At 40.4% G+C, this 24,989-nt stretch overlaps 1 protein-coding gene across 1 annotated transcript in view; it reads right to left on the bottom strand.

Annotated features, from left to right (window-relative positions):
* Positions 1 to 2,359: 2,359 nt before the first annotated feature.
* LOC121506115 (protein TASOR-like) overlaps positions 2,360 to 24,989 on the bottom strand; it is a 58,123-nt gene continuing 35,493 nt past the window's right edge. The window contains exons 23-28 of the mRNA XM_041781687.1: positions 23,402 to 23,561; positions 23,173 to 23,281; positions 8,697 to 8,875; positions 8,464 to 8,607; positions 7,245 to 7,884; positions 2,360 to 5,670 (exon numbers count right to left, since the gene is read on the bottom strand). Coding sequence (XP_041637621.1) covers positions 5,217 to 5,670; positions 7,245 to 7,884; positions 8,464 to 8,607; positions 8,697 to 8,875; positions 23,173 to 23,281; positions 23,402 to 23,561 — 1,686 coding nt within the window. The 3' untranslated portion in view covers positions 2,360 to 5,216. The remainder of the gene's footprint in view (positions 5,671 to 7,244; positions 7,885 to 8,463; positions 8,608 to 8,696; positions 8,876 to 23,172; positions 23,282 to 23,401; positions 23,562 to 24,989) is intronic.

Here is a 24,989-nt window from a genome sequence, read left to right as displayed (position 1 = left end):
TATCACTTTCTACTATTCTGAATTAATTCAAAATGTCCAAAAAAGATATTTTTATACATGCCTTATTACCTCTGCCCAGGAGGTTAGTGAACAAAGCCATGGTCTGTGTTTACCAGCAGAATACCTGTAGTCTTTAAAACATACCTGTATGCACTGCATCCAGTCTTTTCACCTCTGCCTGCAGTCTGGGAGATCAGTGTGTTTGTTCGTTTGTTAGCAACATAACTCAAAAAGTTGTGGACGGATTTTCAGGAAATGGCATAAGGAAGAAATTATTAGATTTTGGGACTGATCTGGATCACCGTCTGGATCCAGGAATTTTCTAAAGGATTCTGTACTATTGGGAGATAGGGCTAATGGTGGAGGTCTGCACTGTTACCACTTTACACCAGGAGATGGCAGACATGAGTAACTTCAATCCCAGCAGCATTTTTGGGTGTGTTTCTATTCAAAGTTTTGGAGTTTATAGAGTTTGAAAGACACACGCCCGGTCCAGGAGATGAGTCAGAGCGTAAGAGAGAGAAAGACAGCGAATTGTAGCGAGAATACTCACAATGCTGGGAGGAATAGAGGAATATTCACCCTCTGCCATGACTTTCAGTCGTCCAGTGAGACCATAGGTGCTTCCGCCACAACAGCCCACACGTAGCAAAGCCAATGCTTTGCCTCACCGTGTCTCCACTCCACTGGGGAGGGAGTAATCGGCGAATTAGATTTTGGGAGTGATTCGGATCACCGTCTGGATCCAGGATCCTTTTAAAGGATTCTCTACTTCCTGGGGATAGGGCTAAGGGCTGAGGTCTGCGCTCTCTGAGTGCTTTTCTAGTTTCATCATGTAGCCTGCATGCATTGTAACATTTTTTTTTTTAATCTGACAGGATCATATTTCTCCTGGTGGGCGTGGCTTCAGCTTATTCAACAGACACGCCCACCCATCCTGGAGCAGATTTTACAGCCTTATTTTCAGAGATGTTTTATCTAACTGATTTGATTTAGGGGTTCATAACACAGTGAGCTGTCATTCAGCAAACCTAAATACAGATTTATTTGTATTTGCATGTGTAGGTGTGGGTTTTGAATTTGAACAATGATGCATTGTTACTTCAACTTATCAAGTAAAGACAACATTAAAGAAGTGATTTTGCATGGATAGAAACGAGTTGTGCCTGTAAATTCTGGCTTGATCTTAAAAGAAATGTTTGAAAATCACAGACCTAAAGAGCTGCATCCCCACATTGAAGCCCAGTGGAGGGAGGATTATGTTGTGGAGATGCTTCAATACATCTGGAACTATTAGCATCAGGAGGATCATCATTTAGACCAGAGGTTCTCAACTGGTCTAACGTCAAGACCAACCAACATCTCCTTAGCCCTTGTGCCCTCCTCAAGTCTACTACCCTCTGGACACTGGCACTATATAAAACATAAAAATGCAATCAAATCAATTTTGTTGTCTATCTTTGACCCATCTAAGACTCTTATCAGCACAAAAGCCCCTTCTTTCCACTATTAATTTTATGGAAAATAATTCACTTTGTTTTTATGTAGTAAAAAAATATTTCAAATAATCAATCTGGCATTTAAAGGGTTAAAATCTTGAAAATTATTGAATGTTTGGTAGCTTTGAGTAGGTCAGAATTTGTTAGAGATTTATGAAAAAAAAAGTAGAAAACAATCTTGATGTATGCTGATTTAATGGCTGTTTTTTGTACGTGTACATTTTTGACTCTAAGGTGTCCAGAGGGTACAAAATGCATCAACAGAGTATAAATGATATGTAGGTGTAGAACAGGTTGGATTTCAAAAATTTAACTAGAAAGAAGAGTTCCTGCAAAAATTCATGCCACAAGCTGTAAAAGTGCCAAAATGATCGCAGATGTAAAAAAAAAAAAAAAAAAAAAAGTTGAGAAAAATGGACAAAAATGCCCGAGGAGGGCTTAAGGGTTAACAACAAACCGGGACCCAAATTTCTTACATTTTGCGATCATAACCAAATGTTTTTTATTAAAATGTGGCAGTTTGACTTGGAATGGACCAAAAGATATAATAGAAAAAGGGAATGGAATTGGGTTTTTTTTTTCAGGTACACGTCCAAGACCCACTAAAAAAGGCTTCACGACCCACTTTTGGGCCCAGACCCACCAGTTGAGAACCAGTTTTTGTGAAATAATTTGTTTCCATGTGCAAAGTAATAAAATGTTAGCATTTAAAACGACACTAGGATGTTTGTGAAGCTGTTAAAAACTCCTCGCTCCTTTAAACAGCATCATGGAAATACTAAAACTAAATAGAGGGTGATAACTTTGCACAACCGCATGTTCCAGTCTGATGTGAAGAACGTGTTGAGACAAACTTTGTGGTTTATACAGTTTTAATACAAAATCATCTGATGTAAAAAAAAAGAACATAAAATGAGTTTTAAGTTAAAAGTGGTCTGGTACAGAATCTTTTCCTACTGAACACAAACAGCTCCCAGGGCTGACAACGCAAACATTCAATACAAAAATGTTTTTACAAGACACAAAGAGTCCGCTGGAAGACGTGTAAGGCAGTCTGTTCATCTTTACTCTTCTATTAATTCAAGTTCTTTTAAAGTCTTTCAATCATCGCCGTCCTTGTCAGAGAGAAGCTAGAGTTTCCTCTGGAGTTCCTTTCTTAGAAATGAATCTGTTGGTATTCTGGAGTAATTCTAGAGCCAGTCTGTTCGTTTCCCAGCATGTAGAGAACAAATGATTCGAGGTGTAGGGGCATTTAAGACGCCTTTATATTTCAGTCAACCCTCTCAGCACAGAATACACTGGAAAAATTCAAAACCAAGCAAGTGTATTTGTCTAGATCTCACTGAATATATCTCACTCTCATTTTAAACCACACTCACCAGACAAGTCCAGATAAACATCATATTTCAAAATTAAAGCTAAAATAAGGCTGGAATTGACTGAAGCCACAAAGATTTTACAGAAACTGTTTGTTTTGTTTTGGCTGCCTTGAAATGAAAGTTTTAAAAATGAAGTGCAAACTTGTGCCAGCGTTTTTATCTCCATGTAAACTTCCTGTACAGAGTTCCTACTGAAAGCTGAGACATGCACACTCATTACAGTTCCAATGAACAGCTGCGCACAAGTAAGTAGACTACAATGACAATGGCAGAAACAGCGCTGACTACTGGCCAGGCATGAGTACTACAATGTTTGTAGTCTGTACAGCTGTGGGCACGTCGGCCAATATCACAACAATGCCCTCTGGTATTTTCCACAGCCTGACGATACGATATAATATATGAACAATACACAATGATTTCTGATAATAAACATCCTTCACAGATTTCACATCAGTTTAAAGGATCCTGCACTTTGAGGACCTTCAAGTGTTTTAGGGATCCAAGATAATTTAAATAATCTGCTATTACCTATCAATAAATGCAAATACATTAATATTTCACTGTTTAAACTTGCCCTCTCTGTTGTTTCTCTTGCTGTTTTTCATATTTTCTATACAACATTCTGCTTTCACTTTGATTTAAGCCCACTCTTTGTAAGTGAATGTTTTGCATCAAACAGCAGCAGTTTTTGTGATGAACTGACAAGGGAGAATTTCACAGCATTACACCGCCCTCGGAGATCAGCGCTGCTGCTCGGCTCATGTCATCACAAAAAAAGCATAAATTGCTGCTTATGAGCTCCTGATCCTGTTTACAGGTTTGACTTAATAGGGTCATTGATGACACAGAATTAGCCTAGTGTCACAAGTCGATGAAGGCTGGTGTTGCTGCAGTGTTTTACCTTGTTTATTACACAGCTAGCTTAACTCTTATCCAACTCCTGACTTTTGGGGAAATCTGAAATAATCCAGTGTCTGTCCTTCTAGTCTTGCTGGCAGTAGATAAAATCTATGATCCATGTTACCTGGTGTGAGTTAGGCTGTCTATAAGGGGGTAAAAAGGGTAAAGCTTTCTGGTCCTTATCAAACTTTTTATTCACCCTAATTGGACATTATTGCTAACTCAAACATCCAAAAAGACACTTTTTACATGCTGTTGCTCATTTCAACATGTAAACCACTTTTTCCTGATCCTTTATTTTTGTAATGTTAAAACTGTGCCAACTGCACTGGAACAGTACTGCCAGTGTCGATGGTCATGCAAAAACCTGCAACAGTTAAATCGATCTTTTTTTTTTTTTTTTTGCATCAGCCCAAAAAAACACTGGAGTCAGCAACTGGCAAATGTTGAGCAGGAGGCTAGGGCTAACACTGTGGGTGTTGATGTTATCAAATAGCATCGGACGCCGTATGAATTCTGGCCTAACTGATAGTTAATACTACTGACTACTTGTAATACCTACTTTGATTTTTGTGTTTTTTTTCTGGACTTTTCAGACAAAAGTGGCTTTAAATAAAGAGAAATCTGACAAATAACCTTGCTTGGACTTGAGTTTTTGCGGTGAAGCATCAGGAGAGAAGACGGACTGTTCATTAAAGAGAAGACAGTCTCAAAGAGAGACTTTAAAAGCACATGTGAGGTCAGAGTGAGATCAAATAAACCTAAAAACTTGGAAAATAAGTTCAATATTTCCCTTAGTGTCATGTTTTTTCTCAGTTGTCCCAAAGAAGAGTTATGGCCTTTTCCTTCTATGGCATTTTTAATTTTTAAGACATCACAGATCAACAGATAGCGGTTAGACTGAACAGGTGATGGGTCAGGGTGCAGGTTTGTTTTCTACTCAGAATCTAAAAAAGCTTCTTTCTGTTTTCTGATTGGTCATAAACATCCCCAGCATCTCCTCACAGCCCTGGTTTAACATTACCTAAGTCTCAAAAGTAAATACAGCCAATCATGTTTATTTAACTTGGCACAGGGTTAAAAACCACTGGGTGGTAGAAAATGTTCTTAGTGGCTTTAAATGTGGGACAAAGTGATCTCTGTTGGGGAAAGACAAATAAAAATAAACTACAACAGAAGGGGCATCTCTGCTACTAACACAGAAGTAAGGCTGACACCTTTAAAAAGTTTTAAAATCAGATTTTTAGCTCTCCTAACATCTGATTAGTGTTTAGAAATTAAGGTTTTTGCTTCCTCTGGATTTCTGTTGTATCTGATGTTTCAGGATTTATGATCAGAAATGATCCTGATCTTAAGATCAATGATGAACTCGTGTGTTTTAAGCTCCGCCTCCTCACATAAACCTCAGCGTTCCTTTTCCCGGTGTAATAAAAATCTACATTCTGTTAAAGCCCCCTCCCCTCTGCCCCCCTCTGTACCAGTTGCTCCCCCGTGGTGCAGAGTTGTGGTACGGCCCCAGAGGTCCTTGTCCAGAGAAGCCCCGGCCGCCCTGTGGGAGACCCCACACCAAACCTCCAGTCCAGACCTGCGTAGGTCCCAGCAGGCCTTGTAATCCCCCTAAAGAGTTCAGTGGGGCCATCATGGGGCCGTGGGGGGGAGCCTGGATAATATGGGGTAGGGAAGGATGCTGGAGAGACTGCAGGAGGCCGACGCCCACCTGAGCTGGTCTTGGTACAAGTGCTGGTCTCTGCTGGGGCTGCTGGACACCCGGTACAGGATTTGGTTTGTTCCCTGGCTCAGTTAATGTGTTCATACCTCCTGTTACCTCTGTGACTCCCACAGATCCCACTGTGACGTTTTCAACAGGCTCAGGGTCAGGGGTCGATTTTCTGCAGGAAGAAAAGGAAAAAGTTCAGACCTGGTTTATATTAGAAAGGGGACTGTGCCCATGTTGGGCATGTGGATACCCAGTGGTAATCCTTAACGTGTGGACAAAAGCCTGATCACTGATCTCTCAGACTGCAGGCAGAGGTGAAAAGACTGGATGCAGTGCATACAGGTATGTTTTAAAGACTACAGGTATTCTGCTGGTAAACACAGAGCATGGCTTTATTCATGTCTCTCCAGACTCCCTTAGGACAATGCCAGGGTTCCTGCAAACCTAAAAGTCAAATTTAAGACTGAAGAAAGTTCATGCCAAGCTGTCAGAAATGAAAGGCAGATAAAATTTCTTGGTACACATTATTTAGCACCAATATTATTTAGCACCAATATTAGCTCATCTTTGACACTTTTTAAAACCTTTTCACTAATTCATCTGGCCATTCCCGCAACATTTTGTTGCTACTCTTAACCCATTTTGAGAATCATTGCCACTTTTAAAATAAGTTTTGCCGCTTTCTCCCCATTTTGCCACTTTTTAAACCCTTTTTACTACTTTGCCAGGATATTCTTGCAATATTTTGCCACTTTTAACACATTTTTGATACTTTTTTCACCCTTTGTGCCACTCTAACCCAATTCTTGCCATTCTCTAACCCCTGTTTACCCCTTCTCCTTCATGTTTTATCCCCTTTGTCCCACTGTTATCCATTTTTGCAACTTTTCATCTATTTTTCCTCTTTTTAATCCCTTTTTATTACTTTTTTTCACCATTTTTGACTCTTTTTACCCATTTTTGATAATTTTGGAACTTTTTTTTCCTCTTTCACCATTTTAACCTCTTTTCACCACCTGTCCCTTGTCCCTTTGTGCTACTCTCTAACCCCCTTTTCCCACTTCATTTGGCCATTTTTGCCATATTTCCACCAGCCTTAACACAATGTTTAAAGATACATCTTTAAAATATTTACTTTTAATGGTTGACATTGAATCCTTTTTTTAAAAACAGATCAAATGTTAAATTATTCTCAAACTATTTCAATATTAATTGTTTTTGTTGGATTAAAAGTTGCAGAGATTTAAAGCCAAAAGATGCTCTTAAAACCACATCTTCCTCTGCTCCTTTTCTGACTTTAATGATTTTCTGGGGGCCAGACAAGAAGCTTTGGGGGGCCTGATGTGGCCCTTGGTCTGCCAGTTGATGATCAGTGATGTAGGATAAGGAAAATTCTGAAGCCAAATGTTCTGGTTTTGGGTATTCTATCAAAATGCAGTTTCTGATATTATTTTTAGTTGGTTAGTAACACAGATGTGTTACTGAGCAGAAGATGTGACCTGCTGGACTAATTCTGATCAGTTTTCAGGATCAAAAATGAGATTTTTTCCTATTGTGGGAGGGTTACACCACTATAAGTACTGAGAAATAATCTGGAAAGGCCATTGGCTCTATTGTAATTTCAAACATCAGTATCGGCCCTGAATTTCACAGTCTGTGCATCTCTAGACATTAACCTGCAGAGGAACCTGTTTACCACTTTAAATGCTAGAGAAAAAGAGCAGAAAGCTTTCACTGTACACTAACCTTGACCTGACAGCCACTACAGGACAGTCCACAGTACTGGAGGACGCTGTGCCTCCTTGTTCCACTGGTTGATCTACCGTCTCTCTCCCGTTGTGGCTCGGTTCTCTCTGACTGGTCGGTCCTCGCCCCACAGCTGAGTTCTGATGTGAAGTAAGTGCAGTTGTTTCTCTCTGGTCTCCTCCTTCTCCCCCTGTTCTCTGTCCTCCTGGAAGACTTTCTGCTCCTTCCTCCCCCCTCTCCTCCTCCTCCTCCTCTGGGTGCAGCTCAGAGTGAATCAAGTCCAGTGTAGCAGCCACTGCTTTCTTTCCTGGACTTTTCTTGACTGACTCCGTGGGACCTGAAAGAGAATTGGCGAGAAAGCCTCCTGTCAGAGCGGACTTTAGGGGGGATCTCTGGAGCGACTTGGAGTCTACACGCTGCTGCTGAAGCTGCTGAAGCTGTGCCTGTCGCTCTGCCCGTAACTGAGAGATGGCCTGATGGAGAGCCTCAAAGTCCGGGGCCGACTGCAGCACCACGCCGTCCCTAAAGGAGGCGTCTGGGACCAGCTGGTCAGACAGACGAGAGAGTGGATTGAGGCCAGAGCTGGGCTGATGGAGGAGGTGATGGGACTGGTCGATGGAGGAGACGGGATGGAGGAGGTCTGGGAAAACAAAGGGAGAACATTCAGAACCCCACACGAAATAAAAGTGAGAGCTGAGGACAGACAAATGGGAGGGATGATGGAGCACGAGAGGAGATTAGAGAAGACAGAAGGGGGTATAGACCAGACGTGTTCTTCTTTCAAGGCTTTGGACCCCAGTTACAGTTTTTCTAAACATCATCCCGCTCTACATAAAGACGCAGTTTTTATTAGATCTAGACAGGATTTCTTAATTGAAAGAGGAACAAAAAAGCTACACTGAAGGCTTTTCTTGATGAAAAAGATGTTTTAGTGCTTCTACCAGCCTCAGCAGAAGTTTGACCCACCAACAAGCTCCACGGTTCATTAACTACAACAGCAGCTGCCTGCTGAGCTCACATTACTAACAAGAGCTGCACATGCCTACTACCTCATTCTGTCTGCTCTCTCTGATTGGCCCATAATAAATGTGACTGACAGAACATTCATCCAATCACCTTCTGAGAAATTTTCAGATTAAACTTTTTAAGAAAACAAGAGCATTTTACACTGTACATTGTATTTTCCATTCATTTTAACCAAAAAGCTCTGACAACTGACCTTTGGGATCCATGATCTCATCTGTGATTGGCTGCTTGTCCTTGTTGTCGCTGACCAGTCTTGGGAAGTCGTGTAGGATTTCATCAATACTGGCAACGATGATGCCAAACTCGGAGTAGGCTCGTAACTCCTCGAAATTCCGCTCTTAGTGAAATAAACAGAGAAGACACATCAGCTCTACACTCCTGATGATAATCCTGACTCTCTGGGGTTAAACGGAGCGGCGTACATACCAGTGAGGAAAACCGTGTGTCTGTACAGCGTGTATCGGGACTGCAGCTCCAGGAGACACTGCTTGTCAGGTGATTGCTGGGCATTCATGTCGCAGTGATGATATGGGAGGAACTCAACAATCTGCCGCTTCTGATAGGCTGACAGCAGATCCAGGAGGCTGGCTGCATCTCTCCTGAACCTGAGAACAAAATCATTCCCTTTTGAGTCTATCATTGCAGAGACAACCTGAGATGACCAACCGCTGTAATATTTAGACTTCAATCATCAGGTTACTGATGAGAGCTATAGAACAATCCTGTGACTGATTTGTGCAGGACAAATCAGTCTCCTTTATCCTGCACATACCAGATCTGGTATGCTGTCCTGAAGGTCTGACAGAAGTCAGACATTTTATAAACCTCCTCATGCTATGGCTTAAATGTTTTCCGCTGTTGATGTTATTGTGCATTTTATTGACCTGGATGAGGTTCAGTTTGGCATCGCCAGTCTTCCTCACTGATCAGCTGTTGACGCCTAAGCACTGAATACTGAGCAACACATTCAAACCTCTAAACTGTGTTATTCAAAGAATCAGAATTAGCTTTATTAGCCAAGTATGCTAATGCAACAAGGAATGTGACTTTGGTTAGCTTTGCTTCTTTTAAAGCACAGGAATTAAATATTAAATACAAAACAAATAAACTTACAAAGATATTAAAATGAATATTTATATATGTACAAGCTTTTTTGAGTATTTTTTCTAGAATAAACAGATCTGTGAGCATTTATAGTATGGTTGCAAGATGGGCAAAGGGTGCAAAATATGCTGACTTAACAGTATTAACAATATGCAGAATGGGGGCAGTCACAGCTAAGAGCTCATTGCATGCACAAAATCCCAACAACTGTTAACCCAGGGCAGGAAATGCCATTTATGCTGTGAAGCATGATATGACACACATTCATGTTGTCTATATAAATAACAGATCTGATAACTTTAACATATTTTGAGGACTCTTGTTTGTACGCAGTGGTCTAAAGTCATGTCAATAATTATAATGACAATCACTGAGACCAAAAGAATGAGTAAGGTCTGTAAAATAAAAACACACATACATACAGTGCTTAACAAATTTATTAGACCACCACCCAAAGTAAGGTTTATGCCACAGCTGCCCTAAATTAACAGCATTGGTAATTATCAAAATCATTTTTTATGTTTCTGCAATGGTTCATACACCAATATGTAGAAGCTCTCTAACCCAAATGATATTTTTGATGCTAAAATATAATTATTATTGTTATCCATGAATTTTCAATTTTACTGATTTACAAAAAACAGGAAAAATAGTAAAGCACATTATTATTTCTTGATTAATATGTCAAATTACAGTAATTTACTCGGATTCCTGAACAGAACAATGAGTTTCAGTGGTTGAATGTTATGCTTGATTCATTTCTGACTTCTCAGAGAAGCCCAGTGAGCCGGCTTAAATTTGGTTATAAAAAGGTGAATTCAGTTTGAAATTCCTCATTCCTGTTCAAAATGGTAAAAAGAGTCCGCATTAAAGCACTTCATGATGCTGGATGGTCTGTGAGACAAATAGGGAAAGACATAAAGTGTTCTCAGTGTGGTCAAGTATACTCTGGAGTCAATGGCCCAGACTGGTACTTACAAAATGCACCAAGGAAGAGGCAGGAAACCAAAGTTAACTGAAGCAGATGTCAGACACCCCAAGATCTGAAGTACTAGAGACAGAAGGAAGAGCACTGCTGATCTTCAGGCAGAGATGAATGCTTCTAGATCAGAGTCTGAGAAAGTCTCCAGAATGACCATAAGCAGACGACTGACGGAACAAGGCTTAAAGGGAAGAACAGCTGCTAAGAAGCCATTATTGAGGCCTGCAAACATCCAGAAAGGCCTCATATTTGCCAGGGAGCACAAACACTGGACTGTTGATGACTGGAAGAAGGTACTCTGGACGGACCAGTCCAAGTTTGAACTCTTGGGTCAGCATGGTTGTGTTTATGTCTGCAGAAAAGCTGGAGAACGTTTTGATGCCAGATGCACCCACAGTGAAACATGGTGGAGATTCCATTATGGTATGGCGCTCCATTTGTGGATACGGCGTGGGCAAATGGGTGAAAATGGACGGTATCATGAACAAGAACATCTACCACAACATCTTGATGCATCATGGAATCCCTTCTGGACTAAATCTGATTGGTCGTGGGTTCATATACCAACAAGACAATGACCCCAAGCATACTTCAAAGCTGTGCAGAGACTATTGGACCAAGGAAAAGGAATCTGGAGTACTGGAACTGATGGACTGGCCAAGTCAAAGTCCGGATCTGAATCCTATTGAACAAATTTGGGATTTAGTAGAGTCAAAGATTGATGGCACAAAAGTTTCATTTAAAGCAAGTCTGTGGGAACAGCTAGGAACTATTTGGAACTCAATAACAAAAGAGACTGTGGAATAGTCCATAAAAACAATGGCAGCAAGAATGACAGCTGCTATCAAGGCCAAAGGAGGCCATACAAAATATGAAGTTTTTTTGGTTATTACGTGTAGAAAAGGACTATTTAGTTGTTTCAGGTTTCAGTTTATTATTTGCCAAATAAATAACAATAACATTTTTTGGTTTAAACAAGTTTTTGAAAGATTTCTAAAATATTTGTTTTCTTGTTTTTATTACAGGTGGTCTAATAAATTTGTTAAGCACTGTATATATACATATGAAACGCTATTCTGGTAAATAATGAGCTGACAGTTAAAATTAACAATTTTAATTGAGCTGTCTTCTGATATAAAATCTGTTTAGGTGCAAAAATTAAATAAAGCCTGTGGGAAACTGGGTCAAAGTTCATGTTTTGCGTCAGAAGCCCTTAGGTGCCGCCATTCTTTCTTACCAGCAGCCAAAAAAAAAAAATAAAAACAGTTATCTGTTTTTGCAAATAAATTCTTCATATATATACACACATAATTTTTCCATGGTTAAGTTAATGTTAAAACTTCAATCTACTAATTAAAGTAGGTCTGTATCTAAACAGGAATGTCATGACCCCTTGTTTATGACAGCAGAAAAAAACAAAATGACAGAAAAAAAATTTAAAATGCAAAATTTTAAAAACATTTTAAAATGCCCTAAAACTAGGTGTTATTTATTGAGGCTCACTACTAATATTCTGATATTCTGAGATAAACATTTTAATCTTTTTAAACCCCTTATGTACATAAACACATAAATTTATATAAAATAAGGGAATGGATGCCATTTCACTGTTTAAATAACAGAAAAGTGATACCCTTGTGTTTCACTAATAAAATCTTACAGAAGTGTTTTTTTCCCGTTATTGTCGGTACTCTTTGCGCTTAAAAATATTTATTTAATTCAATTTAATATCATGGTTTGACTTGTTTCTTCAGAAAACTTGCCTATTTCTCCTCTACTTTATTGCCTACATAGCGGACTTGCCTCTGGCAACATGGCGGGCACCTCGACGTATGGCGGCAGCGGGCAAACACAGCTAATGAGGCATAGATACAGTACGTCTATAGGCACAACGGTGTGAAACATTAACGTCTCCACAACGGGATGATATGTAGTCATTAATCCGGTTTCCTAACGTTATATGGACCTGTACACAAAGCATAGCCTGAAGGCGGACGTTAGCCCGGTTCATTAGGATAGAGTGGGATTTAGCTATCTTGTGGCGTTGTTACCGTACCGTTACAACAAACATTTCTACCAACATATTCCATCAGCTGAGGGTCCGTACTGACCGCGGTGAACATCACCAAGCTATAGCTATTACAAAGATGGACGTCTTAGGCTGAAATAACGCCACTTACTGCTGACTCCAAACTACTACCTGTCACAAACTCACGCTTTCGCCTAAGCGTCAGGAAACGCAGAGACGAGTGTGGCCACCCGATGCGTTCCGGAAACCCGACTTTTACTGCGCATGTGCAAACACGCCTGTGACGTCACATGGACCCGCCCCCATAACGACGTCAGTTGAGATCAAAGCATCAAAGCAATAGAATTTGTTATTGGTCAGTTTCAGAGTCAGGAGGAATAAACAGACAGCAGGAAGTTTTACCAAGTCATCAGAAGAAACGGAGTTTAAATCAGCCTCTGTGAAAAAGATGGCCACTAATCAGAAAGTGAACATTAAAACATCAAGGCGGGGATCTGAGGACTCCAACACTCTTTACCAGCTCCCTGACAAGTACAAATTCTTGGGAAAGGCAGGTGAAGGCGGTTTTGGAGAAGTGTTACGTTGTTTGGATAAAGACACCAACACTAAAGTGGCCATAAAGATGCCAAGATATTCTGATTGCTGGCAGCAGGAGGTGGCCATGCTGAAAATGCTAATGAACAAAAAGCTCTACCAGGACAACATCATCAAGTTTCACCACTGTTTCAGAGTGAAATGTGGTGAGGCCATGGTCTTTGAGAGTCTCGATATCAGCCTCGAGGATTATATCATCAGGAGCCGTCTGAGGCCGATGGTGCTGAGTGACATCAGGGTCATCACCAAGCAGATGGCCACAGCTCTTAAGGCACTAAAGGACGTGGGGGTGATCCACACAGATATAAAACCAGATAACATCATGCTGGTGGACCAGAAACGACCATTCAGAGCCAAGCTCATTGACTTTGGCTTGGCTATTAACAAATCTAAAGCCAGGCCTGGCATGCACCTGCAGACTCTCTTCTTCAGGGCTCCAGAGATTTTTTTAGGGCTGCCATTTACAGAAGCTATTGACATGTGGGCGTTGGGCTGCATCTTATTTACCATGCTCTTTGGTAGGCTGCTGGTCAATATAAAAGATGAACCTGCAGCACTGAAAATACTTATTGAACTGCTAGGTCAGCCGCCAGACAAGCTCCTGAAAAAAGGACTATATACCAGCAAGTATTTTAGCAGGACAACAAACAAAGGCTTTAAGTTTAGGGGACAGACTCTCTCTCAGAATCCTCCAAAATGTAGAAAGGGCAAGTTTACGTCTTTGGATGATTTTAAAAAGGTGAGGAAAGTGAACAAGGACGATGCTGAAGAGCTCGAGCAGTGCATGAAGCTTCTGAAGGTGATGCTTACGATGGTTGCGAGCGACAGGATCACACCCAGTGAAGTCCTCAAACACCCTTTCATCACCCAGTCCTACCAGCGCTCCCAGAAGGAGGCCACAATAACAAAGACGAAGCCAATGATGAAAAATAACCCAGCAGGCAAAGGCTGCAGTGACACTCCCACAACACTGTTTCAAGACAGCAGATGTTACCAGCGGCCATTACCGCCTGGTAAAGTTTGTCAACCATGTGTGATCAAAGTTCAACCTGCAGCACCCCAAAACACAATGGGGCTACAAGACAAGGACATGCAGTGGTCAGGAAACAAAGAAACGGCATTGATTATAAAGAAAGAATCCATACAACTGAAACAAGCAGGACAGTCTGGCTGCAGACTGCTCATCAAGAGTACACCAAAAAATGAGCACATACAGCAGGTGAAGAGAGAGGGCAGGCTAAAGTCGAAAGATAATGACACGATGCAGCTAAAGAACACGGAAAGAACCGAACCACCAACGCCACCATCACCACCGCTGTCACCACCCCCACCACCACCAACGCCACCATCACCACCGCTGTCACCACCCCCACCACCACCAACGCCACCATCACCACCGCTGTCGCCACCCCCACCACCACCAACACCAGCATCACCGTCAACACTAACACCAACACTGCTACCACCACCACCGACGCCGGATGACAGCAAGAAGACCTATGTGCAGCGCTTCTGCTCCTGGTTTAAGAGGAGGTTCTGTTGCAACAGGGTCCACGTTCTTTAGGGTGAAGAAGGTGTGAGAGTTTATCAGTGTTGGCAACACATTACAATCATTTGTTGTCGCACTTTTACTGGGAAGGTTTAATCACTGAAGTAGTACACAGTCAGATTCATCCAAACACCGGAAATGTAAAACCAAAACATTTTTTTTCCGTTTTGAAAAGAGAAATTAAATAAAAAGAGGAGTTTGTTTTAAATTTTGTTTTTGTGTTCTGATCATAAAAGAAAGATCAAAGAGCAGAACAATGGGGATGTAACATTCTTTTTCCCCACACCTGTGCACATGTATGAGAGAAAAGAATGTTGTAGTCTTAGTGTTCTTTGAGCCGTCTTTTTTTTATTCAGGACACAAAAACAACTAGAAAAGCACCCGGAGAGGACAGACCTCCGCCATTAGCCCTATCTCCCAGTAGTGAAGAATCCTTTAAAAAATTCCTGGATCCGTCCCCATGTGCCCCCCAACACGGCATTCGACCGATTACTCCCTCCTCGGTGGGGTGGAAACATGGTGAGGCAAAGGATTGGCTTCGCTACGGGTGGACTGTCATGGCGGAAGCATTGCCTGCCGGTGCCAACAGATGCACTGACAGTCTCACCCATGGTCTCACCAGACGACTGGAAGTCATGGCAGAGGGTGAATATTCCTCTATTCATCCCAGCATTGTGAGTGTTCTTGCTACAATTGGCTGTCTTTCTCTCTGCTATGCTCCGACTTGTCTCCTCAACTGGGCGTGCATCTTTCAAACTCTATAAACTCCAAAACTCTGAATAGAAACACACCCAAAAATGCTGCTGGGATTGAAGTTACTCATGTCCATCATCTCCTGGTGTAAAGTGGTAACAGGACAGACCTCCACCATTAGCCCTATCTCCCAATAAGTACAGAATCCTTTAGAAAATTCCTGGATCCAGACGGTGATCCAGATCAGTCCCAAAATCTAATAATTTCTTCCTTATGCCGTTTCTGACATTTCCTGAAAATTCCATCAACATCCGTTCATGACTTTTTGAGTTGTGTTGCTAACAAACAAACAAACAAACAAACCCTGCCAATCACATAACCTCCTTGGCAGAAAATTTTTTGTCATATTTTGACTTTCAAACTCATGATTTTAACTTTCTCCTCATATATTTGCTCTTGAAAAACATTATGTTTCCATTTTTAATATAGCATTCTGATCTTCTGAACTATTAAATATGAATTTTAATCTCAGATTTGAGCGTTTAAACTTCTTGTTTTTACTTTTTCGAATTTCAAAATGTTTATCATCAGTGCTGTTTTTTCATATTTTATCACTGGTGAAAATGAGGTTGACAGTTATGGTTAAATGTTGACACCCCTGTTATAAAGTCTTCCTGCCACTGTGAATTAAAAAAAAATCTACCAACCACTCAAATTTCTTGCCAGCCACTTTATTTGAACAGGCAGTTTAATTCTATGAAGCCTTATATAATCAAGGGTTACAGTTTTAAAGTTATGGGCGATTGAATAAAGCTTGTTATGAGCTTACAGGGCGAGTCAAAGGTTCAATCTCAGGTAAAATTTAAGCTTATGCTGGACAGTCTGAGAGATATTCTGTTATCACACATAATGCTATTTCCTTCATATGATGCTGCAGCCATTAGACAAGCAGCACGTCATATGAAGCCGATGGGCAAAGCCCTTGGGACCTTCACTGCTGTAGGTAGGTCGAGCATTGCTGGTGGTGCTGAGATGTTGTTGACCGGTTCCCTACTGTTTTGGCTCAAACTGAGGCAGTCCTTCCTGGTCGGCGCCGGGAACATTGGGACTTCTCCTCAGGAGGACTCATATGCCTGTGATGTAGAGGGAGCTGGCTTGGCTTGGGGTTGCTCTGGTGAGGCGCCCTGGCACAGGTGAGATTAGTGTGGGTGGATACACCGTTTACTGGTCTACTACCAGCCAGGCTTAGGGAGCTGCAGTCGCAGTTGCAAGCTGGCTGGCCCCCTCGATATCAGAGGTAAGGCCTGTCAATGAGTGTTTACTGCTCACAAGACCGATCCATTCACTGGGCTCTTGTCTAAGGTGAGTGAACTCTCTGCACCTCCGCTTATCACATTCATTTTCTTGACAGGGGATTCAATTTTTAGCCATATTATCAGAAGTATCCAGGTTAGACTTGCCACAGTCTACAAGAGAGTGAAAGGATGGTATACACTCCTGTGGAAGACAAAAGTCTTCAAAAGTCATCAGCCTCGTTTTAAGAAAAACAGTTTGTTCATGATGTCAGCCAACAATTTTACAATACCCACAATACTTGAGTGTCACAGTGACAAACTGGCTTGATAGCCAGTTTGTCACAGTGACAAACTGTCTATCAAGCCTGCCATCGAAGGCTGTCAGCTGTTGATGACAACAACACATGCTCCTGCTGCACAAAGCAATAAATGCTCAAACTACATCAAATTAAAGCATCGTCATTTCAAATATAATATCAGCCTTCTTCCCTGTTTTTTTTTTAACATGTACACTCTTTTTGCACCGAATAAACTGTTTTATAGTCACAAGTGCACAGGTAGCTGTTTAGCTTGGTTCATGCATTAGAAGTGTTGTAAGGGGTTATAAGGTTATAAGTGTTATAAGGGTTTTACTAAACATCTACAGGGGATTTTGAATGGCAAATTTCTCTTCCTGAGCAAGTGCCGTCGAGAAAAGTGGGTGGGCACTAGGGGTGGGAATCACTAGTGGCCGCACAATACGATATCATCGCCATACTTGGGTCACAATTTGATATTATTGCAATTTTAAACATTTTGCAATACAGTGAGTACTGCGATACCATATGTTGCGATCCATACTATTTTTTTCAACTGTTTAGCCGATTTAGCATTAGTCTCGCCCTCATTTTTGAGGTATTTCTGCAGTATTCTATTTTCATGTAGCACCTCATGTGTCCTGTCCATCTCATTTTTGCCCTGCTTGCATTCCTAATGTCCTTCCCCTGGTGCCACCATGTTTGTTGTGGTAATTTTCTCCTGCTCTATGACGGTCATCTCTGCTGACCTCACTGGACAAACAATTGTTCAAACAACTGATTTTATTTTTCCATTATCATAGACTTCTGTTCATATTAGCAATTAATTTGAGAAAAAAAAAACAATACTTGGTGGACGATACGATATATCACTAGACAAAATATCAGGATACTATGCTGTATCGCTTTTTTCCTCCACCTCTAGTGGGCACTGTTGAGGTCATTTATCTGCACAGATTAATTTGTTTCACACATCCATCTAGAAAACCTCTCATAGACAGTGTTTGGGAAAGGGCAGAGCCTTTGAAAAAACACGTTCATCCAACAGGGTGATTGGATGAACGTTCTGTCTTTACTGTCCTGAAGCCTCGCAGAAAAGGTAATTCTTTCCATTACATAGATTTCATATATAATATCATACCAGTACTTAACAGATGGGGTATCTGGTTTGAGCCATTTCTTTGTGATTGCTTTTCTAGCTGCTGCACTCAATATTCCAAACAGTTTCTTATCATGACTCCGCCATGCCTGAAAGTACTGCCCCTCGTTGCTGATTGGTCCTGTCACTTTCTAACCGGGCCCAGACGGTTCAGACGGGAGCTTTGCAAGATGGATTCACCAGGGAGAAACACAGAAACAGGCGTATCCATCTGCTTTGCAAGGTTACTGCATATCTCCATCTCCTCCCATTGTCTTCATCATCATCATTTATTTAATTCATACACCAAGTAAACAACAGAAATTGAACAAAACAACTAAGGAATAAGAAGCGCATGAAAAGGACATCCCAGGTAAGCTTCCAAAAGCTTTTAAGAGGGTGCCCTTACATGAAACAGCACCAAATACACACAATACATAAAAATGACAAAAACATGACAACATAATAGCCCCTTGAACAGTTCATCAGTCCAACACTAATTCAAAGTGTATAGAGTCCTTTCTTCAAAAGCAATAGCATGAAGCATTTCCAAGCTCCAGAGAGAGATGGTGAACCATGATCAAGAACATGATTTCAGTCCACACTCCACCACATAAGGCAGTCTGAATAAGCATGAGCAACAACAATCAGACATCAACCATTGGTAGTCCAGTGTCAGTACATTTAAGATGCTGTTCCATTCAGAAACACAATTTAAACAAAATGCATCTGAATACTAATCAGGAGTAGCAACATCAGTAATTATACATTGCTAACAGCAGCTTCTTTAAACTCCTCTTGAGAACAGAGTAAGACTGTGACATTTTAACGCTGTCATCAATCTCATTCCATATTTGTGGTCCCCTGCACACAACACTCAGGCTGGTAGATTTTAGCCTACGTTTTTCCCTATAATGTAGTGTTTCTTTCGAGTGTTGTATGTATGCAGAGGACAGCAGATTGGAAAGAGGTCACATAGCTTATAGTTCATACCATGAACAACCTGATACATAGTACATGCATTATGGTAAGTATTGATCTCAGTAAGCCTGAGTAAGCCATATCTGTGGAAGAGAGGGGCAGTTGAGGATCTACTTCCAGTCAATGACAGGGCACGTATAATCTTCTTTTGCAGAGATTGTACTTTTATTAAATGGCTAGGAAAAGTGTTACACCATGTAATATTACAGTGGTTTAAATGAGGCTCAACTAAAGACCTGGACAATGTCAGGAGGGCTGGAAGTGGGAGAGAATGTCTAACTTTGAAAAACAATCCAACATACTTTGACAACTTTGATGTTAAGTCATTGATATGAAACTTGAAGTTTAAGAGTTCATCAATATGCACTCCCAAAAATTTTGTAAATTTTACCCAATAATATCTTGTCCGTTTATTTTGAGACAGACATGCTCAGTATTACTTTGCTTCCTATAAGACTGGAATATGATAAAATTGGTCTTACCAATATTTAGGGAAAGTTTGTTACATTTAAACCAAGTATCTACTTTTACAAGTTCATGGTTTAGTGTGTCCTGGAGTTCAGATAAGCTCTGATGTGACAGAAACAGGTTGGTATCATCAGCAAATAACACTTTGTGTAAAACACTGGAAGAATTTACAAAGTCATTTATATACAAGATAAAGAGGAGTGGTCCCAGGATAGAACCCTGGGGTACCCCATATTTAAGGGGTTTGTTTATAGATTTATGATTGTTAATATAAACATATTGTTCTCTTCCGTACATGTAACTTCTAAACCAGCTGAGGGCAATGCCTCTTATACCATAATGCTGTAGTTTACTTAGTAGGATCTCAAAATCAATAGTGTCAAATGCCTTAGATAAGTCCAGGAAAACACCAATACCATAATGGCCTTTTTCTATGGCTTCATTTATATTTTCAAGTACTGCCATACATGTCGTCCTTTGTTTCCTGAAGCCATATTGTGATGGGTCAAGAATATTAAAGTCATTCAGATAGTCACTAAGTCTCTTGTACACAACTCTCTCCAATACTTTAGAGACAGTGGGTAGTATGGATATTGGTCGATAATTATTCATATCGTTTTTTATTGCCGGACTTAAAGACTGGTACAATTCTCGCGATCTTGGTCATATTTGGCACAATTCCAGAAAGTAATGAGAGATTAATGATATAAACAAGTGGCTCGACAATTTCATTTACAATAGTCTTCAAAATTATACCGCAGATTTCATCTGCACCAGCTGTGTATGTACTTTTCATGTTTTTAATCATTTGGATAACTTCATTTCTATCAGTAGGTCTCAAGAAACAAGACTTTGGGTAACTGCCATGAAGATATTGTTGAAAAGATGCAGCCACTGGTTGGCCAATTTTGTTTTAAAGATTTTCACCAATGGAGATGAAATGATCATTAAAGGTATTTGCAAGCTCATCAATGCCAGCACTCTGACAGGTGTTCCTACCTCTTATTGTGCTCTCTTTATCAGGGAGCACAGTGTCTTTGTGGCCTCTATTTAGAACTTTATTAAGAGCATTCCAAGTTTTTTTAGAGTCACCCTGTGCAGATGTTATGAGATCCGTGAAGTAACCTTTTTTGCTTTTGCGTATAATGTGTGTGAGCTTATTCCTATATTTTGTGTATTCTTCCTTGTTTTTATCGTTTGGGTTTTTGATGTAGCGTTTATATAATTTATTCTTATGACTGATAGATTTCAGGATTACCCTAGTTAGCCAAATGTGTTGATCAGCATCTTTGTGTCTAATGGTCTTCTCAGGAATGGTCAGGTGAATTGATCTCTTGATCTCATTAATCAGAGTATTATAAGCCATATCAACATCAGTTCAGCAAAAGACTGAGTCCCATTAAGAACTTTAATATTTGTTCTATGATGTGGGACTATGGGCTTATTCACTCGCTTAATAAACAGAACAACAGGAAGATGATCAGAAATATCAAGTGACACCACACCTGACTCAGAGCAGACATTCTGAATGTTTATTATGATATTATCAAGAATTGATTTACTATGCTGTGTAACTCTAGTGAAAGTGTTTATAGTGGGGAAAAAAGAATAGGAGTGTAATGTACTGATGAATTCATTTTTGTTAATATCATTCTTAGAAATATCAATGTTGAAATCACCAAGGATGATGCATTCTTTATTACATTTACTAATAGAAAAAAGCTGACCTATTTTTATAATGAAGCTTGTAACCATCTAAGGTTAAGAGATCAATGTAGGATCGATCATTCAGCCAGGTTTCACAGCATCCAATCACATCAAAATTACAGCCTGTAGTAGTCAAAAGGGTGGCTAATTCATCATGGTGTTTATTAAGGCTCCGGATGTTAAGGTGAAGTAATGAGTAGTTACTTTTATCATTTAACCCTTTCAGCTGATCTGGAGTATAGTACTCACAATTTAAACTACCCCTAGTATTAATGGACAGCTGCTCCTGGTTTCTGTTATAATTCATCACATCAAAACCCATACAATATATGATGGTTGTGCTTTAACAGGTAACCAATGATATTGTTTACAGGGACTAAATCAAAACACAAACAGAGACAAGAAAACAAACAAATAAGAAGTCTGACCCCGCAGGGGTACAGCATAACAGAGGAAGCAACAGTTAAACTGCCTCCACTCTCCACATAAAAGTAAGGAACGCAATGCTGAGACATTGGTGTAAGTAGCAGGGCAAAAGGAAGCATCACTGAACATAAAGGCGCACGTGCCCTCGCTCTTTAGCGGCAATCATTAAGTACAGTAAGCAAAATTAAGTCTAACTGTATCATAAGGGCCCAAGGGCTGCAAAAAGATACCAAGAACGCTTTTCTCTTTATATCAGCTTTTGGTAAAGTCAAAAATTAGGTTCATAAGTTCAGTCTTACTGGTGGATTATTTCCATGCAGCCTCACTGTGATTTCTTATTTAATATCGGAGCTTTAATCCTTTCCTAGGGCAGCGATAAAGTTCTCCGTGTCTTTTAGGTGTTGGAAAGTGTGGATTTCGGCACCTTTGGAAATCTTGATTGTTGCAGGATAGAGCAGAAACGCCTGGTATCCTTTTAAGCGAGCTTCGTGCATTAATTTGTAGCAGGGTTTGCGGCATTTTGTGGTGGTCTCGCTGTAATCATGCCTGCGAGTGTGATCTTTTCACAATACTCCTGCGGCTTATCAAGTTTCTGTCACAATCTGTGGATGGACAGGATTTTTTAACCCTTTAAGCCTGAAACTTCAAATAATGGCCAGAAAATTCTATTTTTTTTTTTTTTAACTGAAAAAAGTAAAATTGTTTTTTTTTTTTTCGTATTACATTTAATGCATTAGACATTTCTGGCAATTGATAATTCACTGAAAAAACATTTCTTTCTCATTTATCAGATTGTATTAAAAGATTTTTTAGGAAATGATCATGTTGATGACACAGAGGTCTCGCAAAATTGTGTATCAAATGATAGAATTGGCTTAAAAAGGGCTGAGAATGTATGGAAACTATCCTAAATATTGCAGGATGCAGAGCAGCTTATATGAGGCTACGAGCAGCATGCACGCCAAGAAAAAAAGACAAAAAAAAAGTTTATTGATCCCCGATGAATGAAGACTAAAATGATAAAAGGATGGTCAGGTGAGCCACTCTGTTATAGACTATAGGAAACTGTGAAAACAAAGTGATCCCCTAAAATATTCACGGCACACCTGCCCCCACACACCTGTGCATTGTGTGTGCTGTGCTGAGAAGATGAGGAGGGAGTTGGTGCAGAAATGACTCAAACTGTTGATCATTTTTATCCTCATTTTTACCTGTTTTCCTGTAGTCGTCCCTGAAAACGTTTGCTGTGCTACATACGGGGGCGCTGTAAATTCATGCAGACTTGCATGAATGTAATATTTTGTGCGTGATTTTGTGCTCAAATTCAGAACTTCCTTTTAAGTCAAGTAAACCATTTATAAACCACCCAGTGGGCAAATTTACCTGACACCACAAAAAACATAACCACATTTGGCAGGTGGTGGATGCAATTTTACCCCGCCATAACCCCACTACAGAAACACGCTATCTTTGTGTGGAGCTTGCATGTCCTCCCTGTGACTGTGTTGGTGTCCCCCTGGTACTCTGGTTTCCTCTCACAGTCCAAAAACATGCAGCCCCATGAATGGGACACTTTAATTCTCCCCCTAATCTGACAAAATAGAATTAATACATAAAGTAAGCAGATACATCTACCTTACCTTGCCTGTTCTTTGAGTTTCTTGTGGGTTTTAAAGTGAACCTTCCACCTCCACATGTTATCTGGAGAGCTGTGCTGCTCCAGGAGCTTCAGCAGAGCATCAAGACGATCTGCAGGACAACATCACATTGTTAGACGGCTGATCATGCTGAAATAAATCAAAATGTAAGGACAGTAAATAATTTCTTATCTAGTTTGCGATAGCATATTTATCTGTAATTCTAACATACTGTGACTGATGTAGTCTGGATTGAGGACCAACTCGTCAGACACGATGCAGCCTCCAGAAACAAAAAGCTCATTGAAGCTGTTGTTCATCACGTCGTCCGGTGTGTCGATTCCCATGAAGACGACGGAGGGCTGACGCTTCAGAGAGACCAGGCCTGGGATCTGATATGAACACAAACACTCTTTGTTAGAGTCTCATCTCCACAGTAACAGTTATAGACTTTAAAATGATTAGAATATACTGATAACTGTTCAGATATCACAGCAACACTGTTTCTCCTGTATTTTTTGGTCAGAGTAATTCACAAGCAACAGAATCATACACTTTACATGTTTGTCTCAGAGAAGCAAGGTAAACCAGATCAGGTCTGAATCACATCACGTTAACCCGATCCACATCTACATAAAATTTCAACCCCTCTCGGGGCGCAGATGGCCTCGTGATTTAAATTCCGCCCCATGAGCGCAGTCAGCCCGGGTATGAATCCAGCCTGTAGCACTTTGCTGCATGTCTCTCCCCAGCTCTCACATTCCTGTTTCCGACTCTATCCACTGTCCTCCTTTATCACTAAAGGCATGAAAAGCCAAAGAACAAATCTTAAAAAAAATTGTAACCCCTTTGTCACCGTGACCCGTCAACCCACAACCTGATTGAAGGAGAGCGCTAAACAAGATGAGAGCTGCATAATGGAGAGAGGTAGCAGAAAATGACAGAATAGCGCTCTGTTGTTTTTCTCTCTGTGTGATCATAAAACTTTATCTTAAGGTCCATATATGAAATGGCGGATTTCCTGTTGGAGATACAAACATGGTCCAGCTGGGATTTTTGTAGATCTACCCAAGACGCATCAACACCCCAAATTACATAAATGGAAGGTGGCACTATTGAGGCAATTCCTGAGAGCCATCTCTGAAACCTACATCAACCACTCATTTTTCAGACCCCACATATGTCTGCCGATGTTTCTGTCGTTTTTGAGCAAGTTAACCCTTTACCTACTGAGTCTAAAAATGTCGATTTGGACATATTTTGTTATTATGGCTGTGAAATAGTCAGGAAATGCCCCAAGTCTGAGAGCTTTGGTCCCTTTTCCCAGGAGTACTTGAACTTGACTTTTCAACATCTGGTTAATGATTATTGCAGATTATATGGAATTGTCAGCAGTTTAAAAGAAGAAAAACACAAAAAACAAATTTGTTTTTCATGGCTTTTATGAGAAGAAATTTTCTTATTGCTCATGGAGTTTTGATTTGACATTTGAAATGTGAACCTATACATGTTTAGAACAATCACCAGTCATTTTTTGACTCTAGGACTCTGGGTGTGCAAAACGGTGCAAAAGGTAATTATATACATAGGCAACAATTAGTGCAAATAAAGGTGGAAAAATTCATTCTCAACATTCTCAAGTAACATTGTTTTTGCACATGACAGACACGCACAAATGCCACTAACGCTATTTTTTGAAAACAAAACACCACTCTCACTCGCTGTCCTTTTACTCTCTTCCTTCACTCTCCTTTCTCACTCGTCTTCTGCAAAGCTGCCGTTTCGCGGTGCTGTGCAGCATTACCATAATACTAGTGCAT

The sequence above is a fragment of the Cheilinus undulatus genome, linkage group 3, assembly GCF_018320785.1.
Source record: "Cheilinus undulatus linkage group 3, ASM1832078v1, whole genome shotgun sequence".
NCBI lineage: Eukaryota > Metazoa > Chordata > Actinopteri > Labriformes > Labridae > Cheilinus > Cheilinus undulatus.
This window is presented reverse-complemented; position numbering and strand designations above follow the sequence as displayed.